Raw genomic sequence first — 13,712 nt, 5'->3', positions numbered from 1 at the left:
ACTTTGAAGAGTTGATGAACGTGGAAAATGAGAGAGAACAAAGACTAGAAGAGGTGACTGTTGTGGACCAGGATGTAGCAAAGATTAGTCAGGATGAAGTGAGGAGGGCACTGAAGAGGATGAAGAGTGGAAAGGCAGTCGGTCCTGATGATATACCTGTAGAGGTATGGAAGTGTCTAGGAGAGGTGGCAGTAGAGTTTCTGACTGGGTTGTTCAACAGGATCTTAGATAGTGAGAAGATGCCTGAGGAATGGAGGAGAAGTGTGCCGGTGCCCATTTTTGAGAACAAGGGAGATGTGCAGAGTTGTGGCAACTACAGAGGAATAAAGCTGATGAGCCATACAATGAAGTTATGGGAAAGAGTAGTTGAAGGAACAGGTGGAGGAGAAGCTAGAGAGGTGGAGGTTTGTCCTGGAAAGGAGAGGAATGAAGGTTAACCGCAGTAAGACAGAGTACATGTGTGTGAATGAGAGGGACCCAAGTGGAAGAGTGAGGTTACAGGGAGAAGAGATCAAGAAGGTGGAGGATTTGAAGTACTTAGGGTCAACAGTCCAGAGCAATGGAGAGTGTGGAAAAGAGGTGAAGAAGCGTGTCCAGGCAGGATGGAACGGGTGGAGGAAAGTGTCAGGTGTGATGTGTGATAGAAGAGTTTCAGCTAAAATGAAAGGAAAGGTGTACAAAACTGTGGTGAGACCAGCGATGTTGTTTGGTCTAGAGACAGTGTCACTGAGGAAAAGACAGGAGACAGAGCTGGAGGTAGCAGAGATGAAGATGCTGAGGTTCTCTCTGGGAGTGACCAGGATGGATAGGATCAGGAATGAGTACATCAGAGGGACAGCACATGTTAGAGGTTCTGGAGATAAAGTCAGAGAGGCCAGACTGAGATGGTTTGGACATGTCCAGAGGAGAGATAGTGAATATATTGGTAGAAGGATGCTGAGTTTTGAAATGCCAGGCAGGAGGCCTAGAGGAAGACCAAAGAGGAGGTTTGAGTTTGAGATATTTAACTGATTAACAGCACAGCTGATGGTTGTTAATTTTATTTTTAGTAGGGAAAGCAATAAGATGATGATGATGATGATGGTGATGATGATGATGTTGATGATGATGATGATGATGATGATGATGATGATGATGATGATGATTCTGACGGCATGCAGAACAGTGAGTAGGTATTGAGAAAAGGCTATCAGAGCATCTATGAGTGTACGCCACAGAGTTATATCGGACATGTTTGGCCCTGCAATAGTTTGTAGAAACAGAAATAAATAACACAGTGATTAGGGCGACGCAGCGGCGCATCAGGCAGCGCTGTCACTTCTTGGTTCGAGTCCCGCTCTTTATGGAGTTTGTATGTTCTCCCCGTGTCTGTGAGGGTTCTCTCCAGGTTGTCCGGTTTCCTCCCACCTCCAAAAAACATTTGCTTCAGGTGAATTGATCCCATTGTCCGTAGGTGTGAGCACATGTATCTGTCTTTAATGTGGCTCCACGGTGCACTGGCATCGCGCCTGGAGTGTACCCTGAATCATGTCTCAAGTCCGCTGGGATAGGCTCCAGCAACCACATGACCCATGGCAGTGGAAGAAGTGAGTACTGACAATGAATGGATGATTATAAAGGACATTTTCAACCCTTACAAGCATAATATCACCAAGTAGAACAGATCTGAGAGACAAGGGGGGGTGGGGGTATTCAGGTTAAACAAACACTCAGAATTTAGCATGTAGACCTGCAGGTTACATGGAGTAATCTGCATTCATCAGGACATATACACATTCAGTATGACAGGAATACAGAGATGATGCTGACACTACAATACATCTTTATACCGTAGGCGATGGAGGACAGTGGGCTGCTAGTAAAGGAAAGAAAAAAGCATCAGTCCTCACAGCTCTCAACTACAAGTTACAGTGTGTTTGGTGGTATTACCTGCATTGTGTAATTACTACACAAACCAGGTAATATTGTGAAATTACTACACAAACCAGGCAATATTTTGTGTAATTACTACACAAACCAGGTAATACCACAACGGGACACTGAACAGACTGTAGCCAACCAGAACAAAATATTGTCAATAAAACACTATCACTTCATTGTAGGAAAATCAATACTGAGTTTGAAATCCTATCACTCAGTCACTGCGGGAGGTCAAACACCATGACGCAGTGTGTTCTTCACTCAGTGAAGAAACCTCTGAGGAAGTGTTTCAAGAAAAGCAGGGACACCTTTACCCTCATCGACCTTTGGTGCTTTACATCCAGTCCAGCAGGGGGCGGTAATGCGCGGAGAACGTGTGTTCAGAGCATTAATAACAGTGAACAAGGAGGAACCGACAGCAGGAAGTGGTGTGGAGGTAAACATCGGTCCTGAGGGGAGATGGCCGCGGGGGTCCTGGTCACCCTGTATGAGTACTCCCCCCTGTTCTCCATCGGGCTGGTGTCGCTCTGCTTCCTCGTTACCGCCGCTATCGTGCTCGGCTGGTAGGTAGCATCGGGGGGGGTGTTAGCTCCTGCTAACGCTGTCCTGTAGATTAGACCTTCTTCTTCTCCTCTGGGCTTTTCCCTTCAGGGTCTCCACAGCCAATCAATTGCCTCCATCTAACCCTGTCTTCTCATCCTCTTCTCTCACACCAACTACCTTCATGTCCTCTTTCACTACATCCATAAACCTCCTCTTTGGTCTTCCTCTAGGCCTCCTGCCTGGCAGTTCAGAACTCAGCATCCTTCTACCAATATATTCACTATCTCTCCTCTGGACATGTCCAAACCATCTCAGTCTGGCCTCTCTGACTTTATCTCCAGAACCTCTAACATGTGCTGTCCCTCTGATGGACTCATTCCTGATCCTATCCATCCTGGTCACTCCCAGAGAGAACCTCAGCATCTTCATCTCTGCTACCTCCAGCTCTGTCTCCTGTCTTTTCCTCAGGGACACTGTCTCTAGACCAAACAACATCGCTGGTCTCACCACAGTTTTGTACACCTTTCCTTTCATTTTAGCTGAAACTCTTCTATCACACATCACACCTGACACTTTCCTCCACCCGTTCCATCCTGCCTGGACACGCTTCTTCACCTCTTTTCCACACTCTCCATTGCTCTGGACTGTTGAGCCTAAGTACTTCAAATCCTCCACCTTCTTGATCTCTTCTCCCTGTAACCTCACTCTTCCACTTTTTAGACCTGATGTTCATTAAAGGAGGTGATGCTAGGTGGCGCGGTGGACGGAGCTGTCACCACACAGCAAGAAGGTTCCGGGTTCGAGTCTCGCTCTGTGTGGAGAGTTTGCATGTTCTCGCCGTGTCTGGGGGGTTCCCTCTGGGTTCTCCGGCTTCCTCCCCCCTCCAGAAACATGAGCTTCAGGTGTTTGGAAGCGCACGTTTCAAAAACATGCACTTTTTGGAAACATGTAAGTTCATGTTCCCAAAAATGTACTTGCATGTTTGGGAACATGAACTGGTCGGTGTTGGAGCCTGGAGAGAACCGGTGGTGGTTCAGGAGTGTTTTGTGAAAAACTTGAATAAAGAGGTTCGTAGGAGGTGGGTACACAGAAAACTCACTCACACAATGAATCAAACCACTCCTATAGGGCTATAATAAATGTGTGATTTATTACACGCAGAGAATAGAGATATTAAGAAACAATACGTACAAACAACAAACAAACAATAAGTCAAAAGACCTCTATGATGCTAGACCAAATGTGTCGTTTAGTCCCCGCAGCGGATAGCAATGCAAACAAACAATTCTATGATGCTAGAATAAACTTGTAGTTTAATTCCCCACAGAGCACAGAAACAATTCTATGGTGCTAGAATAAACTTGTAGTTTAATTCCCCACAGAGCACAGAAACAATTCTATGATGCTAGAATAAACTTGTAGTTTAATTCCCCACAGAGCACAGACACAATTCTATGATGCTAGAATAAACTTGTAGTTTAATTCCCCACAGAGCACAGAAACAATTCTATGATGCTAGAATAAACTTGTAGTTTAATTCCCCACAGAGCACAGAAACAATTCTATGATGCTAGAATAAACTTGTAGTTTAATTCCCCACAGAGCACAGAAACAAACAAATATTTGGTTGAGCTAAGGCAATATATGGTGGCATTCCAAATATGCTTGGCCTCTTACCTTGACACAGGGAAGGAGAGCCCACAACCCAGGCAGAGTAGCTTCAACCAGGCTGGGCGTCCGTAGGTAACCCGCAGCTGACTCTCTCTTTCTTACTTTCTTTCTCTTCTTACTATCTTTCTCTCTCTCTTTCTTACTTTCTTTCTCTTCTTACTTTCTTTCTCTCTCTTACTTGAGACTGAAACTCCTCACCTTTTATACCTTTTAAGAAGAAAGGCCTGCATGCGAGCAGGAATGGCCAGTTCCAGCTCTCAGGCAGCCCTCCTTTTGGTGGTACCCCCCGCTGAGGAATAAACATCACCACCCTCGAGAATGCAATGTAGGAGGCTTTCACGCACTCGTAAACCATCTGTATCAGGAGACCTTACACCTTTGGAATGCACCAAACTTATCACACCAAAACTAAGAAAACTAAGAGATCTTTATTACACATTGGAATGTAATTTAAAGGCTTTCATGCACCCATAAAACATCTTACACCTTGACTGAAAACAGGTCTCCATCTCCTCTCCATCGGTTCTCCTTTGGTTCTCCATCTGGTTGGATGGGCTGTGACCTGCTGTGACCTCTTTGTCCAAACAAACTAAGATGTGACTTAGCCCAGCAGTTGCATGGAGAGGTTTTGAAGCAAGTTCTCAGTAATGACATGATAAGAGTCAAATCAGGACACACACAATACAAATTTCCATTACAAGGAGACGTCCACAGCTGCTGCCCTGTTTCTGTCCTCCAGGTTTGGGTTTGATGTCCCGGTAATCCTTCGCAGCTCTGAGGAGACGGAGTCCGTCCCACCCACCCCTGAGAAACATATGGTCCAGGTGGCCAACCCGTTCACCCTGGAGATCGGCTCGGGGCCGGCGTCCGTCAAGGGTGAGAACAGTCGTCCCATGAGCATCGCTCCATCACTGGGGAGGGGGTCAAATACAGTAGCAGGTGGTCATTGATGGAACATCAGTGAGTCATCTACGAATGTGTTCAGAGACGTGTCAAGCAAAAGTCCTGACATCATTGTTCCATAGTTCAAACACCCTGTTTGTCTCTCAGAGCCCCTTGAGAGGACAACCAGGAATCCTAGCATTTGTCTTTCTGTTGGAAGCCTTCACCTGATCTGACATCTTCATCTGACACCCCCCAGCCTCTACATCTAAAGTGTTCCTAATGTAGTCGTCTTACGTTGGTTTCTACTCGGATCTGATTATTGATCGCTCCTTTGCAGACGGTGTGTCGCTGAAGCCCTGCTGCCTGGAGCCCAGCGTCCTGACTTGTTTCTGGGGGTGTGAGTTCAGTGGCCTCCAAAGAGCTCTGCAGCTGCACCAGCACTGCCTGAGGCTCAGCACCTCTGAGCACTTCCTGGAGGTCCTGAGCCCCCACTGCCACCACCACCAGAGCTTCCAGTATCCTTCAGTCACAGGGAATAACAGGACCAGTAGAGAGTGTGTGTGTGTGTGTGTGTGTGTGTGTGTGTGTGTGTGTGTGTGTGTGTGTGTGTGTGTGTGTGTGTGTGTGTGTGTGTGTGTGTGTGTGTGTGTGTGTGTGTGTGTGTGTGGGTGTGTAGGTGTGTGTGTGTGTGTGTGTGTGTTCTAATATACCAAAAATCTGTTGTTGCAGCGCCACCTGCTGACAACCAGACACAGGAAGTTATTTATCTGTTTGTAAACAGAGTCGACGCCTAATGATGTCAGAATGTCTTTAAGACCCCGATGATGCTTTAGATGATTCAGCTAACCCTAACCCTAACCCTAACCCTAACCCACTGCTGATGGTCCCGCCTGGCCACAACCCTAACCTTAACCTAACCCTAAACCTAACCTTAACCCTAACCCTAACCCTAAACCTAACCTTAACCCTAAACCTAACCTTAACCCTAAACCTAACCTTAACCCTGAACCTAACCTTAACCTTAACCCTAAACCTAACCTTAACCTTAACCCTAAACCTAACCTTAACCCTAAACCTAACCTTAACCTTAACCCTAACCCTGAACCTAACCTTAACCTTAACCCTAAACCTAACCTTAGCCTTAACCCTAAACCTAACCTTAACCCTAAACCTAACCTTAACCCTAAACCTAACCTTAACCCTAAACCTAACCTTAACCCTAACCTTGACCCTAAACCTAACCTTAACCCTAAACCTAACCTTAACCCTAACCTTGACCCTAAACCTAACCTTAACCCTAAACCTAACCCTAACCTTAAACTTAAACTTCACCCTATTCCAGGATTGTCAAACTCATTCCCACCGGGGGCCACATCAGCATCATGTCTGTCCTCAATGGACCAGATGTAACTAATAAATGTAACTACTCCTTAATGTAACTAATAAATGTAACTAAATGTAACTCAGTGTAATGTAACTAAATGTAACTACTCCTTAATGTAACTAATAAATGTAACTAAATGTAACTCAGTGTAATGTAACTAAATGTAACTACTCCTTAATGTAACTAATAAATGTAACTAAATGTAACTCAGTGTAATGTAACTAAATGTAACTACTCCTTAATGTAACTAATAAATGTAACTAAATGTAACTCAGTGTAATGTAACTAAATGTAACTACTCCTTAATGTAACTAATAAATGTAACTCAGTGTAATGTAACTAAATGTAACTACTCCTTAATGTAACTAATAAATGTAACTAAATGTAACTCAGTGTAATGTAACTAAATGTAACTACTCCTTAATGTAACTAATAAATGTAACTAAATGTAACTCCGTGTAATGTAACTAAATGTAACTACTCCTTAATGTAACTAATAAATGTAACTAAATGTAACTCAGTGTAATGTAACTAAATGTAACTACTCCTTAATGTAACTAATAAATGTAACTAAATGTAACTCAGTGTAATGTAACTAAATGTAACTACTCCTTAATGTAACTAATAAATGTAACTCAGTGTAATGTAACTAAATGTAACTACTCCTTAATGTAACTAATAAATGTAACTAAATGTAACTCAGTGTAATGTAACTAAATGTAACTACTCCTTAATGTAACTAATAAATGTAACTAAATGTAACTCAGTGTAATGTAACTAAATGTAACTACTCCTTAATGTAACTAATAAATGTAACTAAATGTAACTCAGTGTAATGTAACTAAATGTAACTACTCCTTAATGTAACTAATAAATGTAACTAAATGTAACTCAGTGTAATGTAACTAAATGTAACTACTCCTTAATGTAACTAATAAATGTAACTAAATGTAACTCAGTGTAATGTAACTAAATGTAACTACTCCTTAATGTTAAATAACTGAATTTCTGACTGATTCTAGTTCCAAACATTACAGTTAGACAGAAAAAACATGTTTGTTTGTTTCTCTGTTCTGGCATAAATCCTTTTCATTTGTCAGGTTATTAAACCCACAGAACTCCATCAATCAAGGATCAAACTATCAATCAATAAAGAAAAATAACATCAGACACAAGTTAGGACGTTAACTTTGTTCACAACGTTTAGTCAGAGTTAAGATGGGCTGAACTACTGCATTGTGGGAAATGTAGTTTTGGTCAAAGCACACTTTTGACGTATTTATTTTCAGACACTCTTACCTTTTATGCTCTCACCACATAAAGTGATGTGGAGGGCCACATTTGGCCCCCGGGCCTTGAGTTTGACATATGTTCCCTAAACCTAATAATAATCTTAACTGTAACCCTAAACCTGAACCCAACCTGAACCCTAAGCCTAAACCTGAACCCTAACCCTAAACCTGAACCTAACCTGAACCCTAACCCAGACCAAACTTCATAAATTGGATGACACCATGAAAACACAGGCTGTCATCACATCTTTATTTTACCATCTGCGTCTTTTGATATTTTGGTATCAGACTAATGAGAGGATTAGAGAGGCTAGCGGTAACCATTTGTTTTTTCTAAACGTCTAGTATGTGGGACAAATAATGCAGGGGTCCATTGGAGTAATAGTCTGTATTTCACAGGTTTATTTTTTTAGAATCTCAGTTCTGCATTCATTGATAATCAGAATGATCACCACCCTTGATGAAGATCAATCCACTTTTATATGAAATGTAGTGTTATTATTCATATATTCTTTACTGAATCTGTCATAACATTGTTTAAAGATTTTTAGTTAATCCTTAAACTTCTTTTCTTGCATATTTGAATACATTCAAAATAACCCTGAAGTGATAGATTATCATTGTTGTCCATAAGGTACTTTTTTACAAACTTTTTTACTGTAGCTAAAGTTAAGCAAACTTACAACCACTTCTAAACCTGTAAGATGTAACGAGTCCAGCTTCCCTGCTAAAGACAGACGTCTGTCTTTGACTCAGAGGTTTCGGGCCGGGTCGGGCTCAGAATGTCAGTAACTACGTTCAGATCGAGTCAGACTCGAGCTCATCTTTCGCTAACTTTTTTAATAAATATATATTTTAATATTATGTATCTCAAACGATCTATGGATATTAAATTAAGGAATACCTTTATAAAATAAATAATTTAGGTAAAACATAGAAGGCGCTTGTTTGGGAATTGCTTTTCAATTACTAAACAGGTGTCGCAGAGCCAGAGGATGCCCTGCTCACAAATAACATAAAATTTCGGGTTTGTTTCGGGCACGGGCCTGCAAATCAAATTAATTGATCGGGCTCGGGCTGGGTGGGGCTTTAATACCCGTGGGCCGAGTCTGGCTGGATTTTTTAGGCCCGATCTTACCTCTACTTTAGCTCCTGTTGTTCCTGATGTTGACCTTTGACCTCCTCATCTCAGTGTTGGCGGTGACACCAGACAGGAACACCATACACAGATTCCTGCTGACCAACACAGGACCGACTTCGGTCCGTTCCCCAGGGACCGCTACCCCCTGGTGGCCGTCCTGACGCTGGCAGAGGCCAAAGCTCGAGAGACTTTCAACATTGTGAGTCCATCTCACATTCAGACACGTATATGTATATATATATATATATATATATATATATACACACACACACACTGTATATATACTGTGGCACCAAATCACACAATCAAGACATTTTCCAGTAAAGCAGGTTAACAAATGATCTCCATTCTGATTGTGTCAGTAATTGTGAACGTAGACCTGACCAACAGAAACAGCCCCAGATCAGAATTCTGCCTCTGCAGGATGGGGGGTGGGCACTAGACATCACCTGCTTCTCTTTTTACCCTGGAACTCTGGGTAAATCCTGACTCATCAGACCACATGTCCTTATCAATTCCCCTGAATCCAGTCTTTCTGTTTCACACCAAAATGAAGCCTCCTTCGGATTGGGTTCACTAACACGTGGTTCACTGACGGCTAGACAGTTGTCCCAGTTCTCGCTCTGGTAATGGTCTCACTTTCACCATTGAATTTAGCTGTGAGTTCTACTATTGATTTGTTTTCACAAACATTTATCCAATGGAAATCTCTTGCCTATTTGATTCATTAAATCCAGGTAGTATTTATATAGTACACAAAAATATTGAAGCTATTGTGGTATGTGATGCTCAGTGGTGTCTTTAACCTCTGATAACACACAGACCTGCGTCCCTCCTGTGACTTAATGGTGAACTCTACTAGTGATGTCTCTGAGGGGTGTGTGACTGAAGCTGGACTGGAATCCTCAGATGAACCGTGATGTCATAATGTTTTACAGTGTTCCTGTATTCAGGGTTATAAAGAGTTCACCTGTGAATAATTTGGGTATTCAATACATCCTGCATCTTGGACCTTAGCACCAGATTATTCACCGTTAAACTAACAAAATGCACTTGACCTCGCCTTAAACAAACTTAAATTGAGGACCGTGTGATTGTGTGAATAGAGGCTCAGAGCAGCACAGATAAAACAAGGTTTCAGCCTCTGGCTGCTTGAATAGATGGTGTAAATTCACCAACACGTTTAAAAGCTGCTGCTGTCCTCCCTGTTTCAGGTTGCCAGTGTAATAGTTGTCCATGTTCCTGATGTCAAGTACAGGCTTTCTGCAAGGATTCTTTTTCAGTACCTCCTGACCTCACAGGGGAACATGTATGAGTTGAAGGTATGTTCAACGCTCTGGTTTCTCACCAACTCTCTAGATTCCATCATTGGTTGGCTGGAAGACAATGAAAGCTTCAGTGTGTTTAGGATGGTTTGAGGGGCTCATAGCAGTCAGGAACTGGACTTTATGTGAATGTCAGACTAATTTCTGTTGCATCTTTAAAGTTTATAAGTAGGTTTCAGCTGGAGACACGATCACTGCTGAAAACACAGAGACCATGTTTTCATCTGACTGGAATAAACTCCACAGCTCTGCTCATGGAGTCCTCATGTTAACAGTGAACTCTTCTTCATGTGTTCATTGGTTGTTTAGAACAACCTGAATGTGTTGATCACCTCAGGAGTGGGCTCCCCCCCAACATGGGGCAGCATGTTGGTCTGAAATCTGCTCCTGTCTCCTCTCAGCCTCTCTTCATGTCGGCGGACGGCGTGGGGGGGTCTGACCTCGCTGACCCACAGCAGAGCACCCAACCCGGTGATGCTCACCGTGAGGCCAGCGCAGAGCAGCCGGAGGAAGAAGATGAAGAGGACTGGTCTGATGGGGGGGGCAGAGACTGTGTGGTGTGTCAGAACGCGGGGGTGAACAGGGTACTCCTGCCTTGCAGACACACCTGTGTGTGTGACAGCTGTGTGTCGCACTTCCAGCACTGCCCCATCTGCAGGGCGTTTGTCCTGGAGTCCTTCCCCCTCACACTGACTCCACACTGTGACTCCAGGCAGTGACTCCAACATTCACAGGAGTGTTCTCAGAGTGTTTGTGAGTAAATTGTGTGAACATTTAGTGTTTGAAGGCTAAATGTGGCATTGATGACATCACGACCCCACGGAGGGTTCCATCTAAACCAGCGGTCCCCAGCCTCTTTATCTCCACGGACCGGTTTCATCTGAGACAATATTTCACGGACCGGCCTTCATTTGCTGGATAATCGTTAATGACACCAGAACAGCTGTAGTCTAATTATACATCACCTGCAGTGGTTTTATGTAAAACGCTGACATCAACAGACAATAAACAACCTTTTTCTTCATAAATTGATGATATCTGTAAACGAAATACAGCGGTACCTCTACTTACGAATGTCTCTACTTACAAAATGTTCTACTTACAAAATTTCTCAGCAGAAAATATTGCCTCTAGTTACGAAAGAAATTTCTACTTACGAAAGGTAAAAATACAGCATGAGCCGATCCTCGCAGCTCCCACAGGCTCCTGAACGCAACGCTCTTATAGCTGCTCTGCCATTGGCTATTACCTAGCATCCTGGCATCCCATTGGCTCAGAGGGACCTCTGTGTGTAACTAGATAGGTGTCTATGCAGCGTCCTCGTCATTCGGCCCTCGACCCATGAGGTGTTCTGATAGTTTTACGTAAATATTTTAACTTTTAGAGTATTCACTATGGACCCCAAGAAAGTGACGGAGAAAAGAGGAAAAAGAGTTTTTTGTCTGTACAAACAAAGCAAGAGATGATAGAAAAGCCTGAAAAAGGGATGCGTTTGGTTGATCTCTCCAAAGAATATGGCCGTAATGCATCTACAATCACCACGTTATTAAAACTAAAGGAAGTTTAAGGAGTTTAAGGCATCGCGTGGGTGGTTGGAGAAGTTCAGAAGGAGGACTGGAATTCACTCTGTTGTTCATGGGGGGGCAAGAGGGCATGAACCAAAGAGGGCAAAAAAAAATGAGGACAGCAGTTAAAAGGTTAATGACCATCATTATTATTCTTTACTCAATCTTTGTTTTTATATTATTCACAACTCTCATTTATTGTGTAATAATCTAATTATAACATGTATTTGTTACATGTTTCGATGCATTTTTATGCTTTAGAAAACATGTCTGAATTTTGGGGGGCTTGAATTGCAAAATTAATTTCTTCCGGAACCAATTAATTTCGTAAGTAGAGGTACCACTGTATTTGTAAGAAATAATTATATTAAAAACTGTATTGAAGTGACTGCACTGATGAGGTTTATTTTGAAATAGTGACTTACAATCAGTTCATTCAACGTAGGAGAAATACTAATCATTTCCAATAAAAGGGTGAACAAGTCAATCAAATAATAATAATTACAATAATGAATTAGTGGTGGGGGACCCCTGATCTGGGGGTAACGGAGACAATAACACCTCAAGTGTGTTCAGACGTCCCGTCTACTCCAGTTTGGTTTTCTTTACGGTCACTGCAGAAAATCCCACTTCAGAGAGGAGGTTGGAAATGGAAGCAGGGATCAAGATACTTTTAGGGTCTCAGGATAATCTGCCTTGACTTTAGTCCAGAACACTGGGGCAATTGTGGGCGCTTAATTTAGGGATAACGGCTGGTAACCAGTCACGTGACCCAGACCTGTCAAGCAGGACGGACGCACACATTTGTCTGTGTGTCATTCACAGACATCACTTCACAAAATAAAACATCTTTAGACTGGTAATCAATAAAAAAAAAGGGAAGTCAAACTTTCTGTGCCGCCCGGTACCTAATGTCTCGCGACCAGGTACCGGGTCGTGACCCGGTGGTTGGGACCACTGACGTAGACGGATGTAAGAGAATTGGGTAATTTTTCGAAACATCTTTCAAACAAATAAATAGAATGTAAAAAAAAATTTTCTGTGTGGCCTGGTACCAAATGACCCACGGACCGGTGCCGGTCCACGGCCCGGGGGTTGGGGACCACTGGTATAGAGGATTCTGATTTAGGCCGTGACTGACTCCTCAGACCCAATCTGCATTTTATTCCCTTAAACAGTGGCTTGAATGAATTTAAGCGTCATCCTATGTTAATGTAAAGAATCTCTACATTCTGCCATCCTTGCTTTGGTGCAGCTGAACCGATGTGCTCTATGAACACACCAGAACAGGTTTCTGAACAGACGTTCTGCTGGAGCTGCAGGTCAAACGATGACACCATGGAGAGGATTTGAGATGATCACTGATGACCCTGACCTCTGCCTGTGTTCACACAAATCACAGCCTGTACACCACTGGGGGGTATTTACTGTTGGTGGAACTCAGAACACGTTACATGAACGTGTGTTCACACCTGCTTCAGCTCAGACTGCAGGTGAGGCTGGATGTGATTTCACTGTTACGGCTTGAGGCACATTAACAGGCACCACATTGGTTCCCTTTAAAAGCTGGAGGTGATCAAAGGTCAAAGTTCATGAAGGTTCAGTTTCTAAATCAAACTGGTTTCAGTTGAATTTGCACAATGAAAAATAAAAGCAGTGTTTCCATGTTAATAGACTGGGTTACATGTTTGATGTGAGAAACATTCATTTTCTATAGCTGCTACACGAGCCTATCCCAGCTGACTGGGGGAATGAGGCAGGGGACACTCTGGGCGCAACACCAGTGCACTGGGGAGCCACACAGACAAACATGCACACACACTCCTACGGGCAATTTGAAGCTGGCCAGTTAAACTGAAGCCCATTTTTCTGGAGGTGGAAGTCGGAGAACCCCCCCAGGACAGCAGTTCAAAGGTTAATGACCATCATTATTATTCTTTACTCAATCTTTGTTTTTTATGTTATGCACAACTCTCATTTATTGTG

General features: G+C 43.0%; 1 protein-coding gene across 2 annotated transcripts; it reads left to right on the top strand.

Moving 5' to 3' along the window:
- Positions 1-2,317: 2,317 nt before the first annotated feature.
- On the top strand, positions 2,318-13,647 carry cgrrf1 (cell growth regulator with ring finger domain 1). Of its 2 annotated transcripts, XM_068342879.1 has the most exons (6): positions 2,318-2,483; positions 4,874-5,010; positions 5,357-5,534; positions 8,888-9,035; positions 10,051-10,158; positions 10,563-13,646. In XM_068342879.1, the coding sequence occupies exons 1-6, from the start codon at positions 2,380-2,382 to the stop codon at positions 10,878-10,880; spliced, it is 993 nt and encodes a 330-aa protein (XP_068198980.1). In that variant the 5' UTR covers positions 2,318-2,379; the 3' UTR covers positions 10,881-13,646. The 2 variants fall into 2 exon arrangements, with proteins under 2 accessions (XP_068198980.1, XP_068198981.1); XM_068342880.1 differs by lacking the exon at positions 10,051-10,158 and having other exon boundaries at positions 10,563-13,647.
- Positions 13,648-13,712: the final 65 nt, after the last annotated feature.

The sequence above is a fragment of the Antennarius striatus genome, chromosome 19 (assembly GCF_040054535.1).
Source record: "Antennarius striatus isolate MH-2024 chromosome 19, ASM4005453v1, whole genome shotgun sequence".
In the NCBI taxonomy this organism is placed as follows: domain Eukaryota; kingdom Metazoa; phylum Chordata; class Actinopteri; order Lophiiformes; family Antennariidae; genus Antennarius; species Antennarius striatus.
This window is presented reverse-complemented; position numbering and strand designations above follow the sequence as displayed.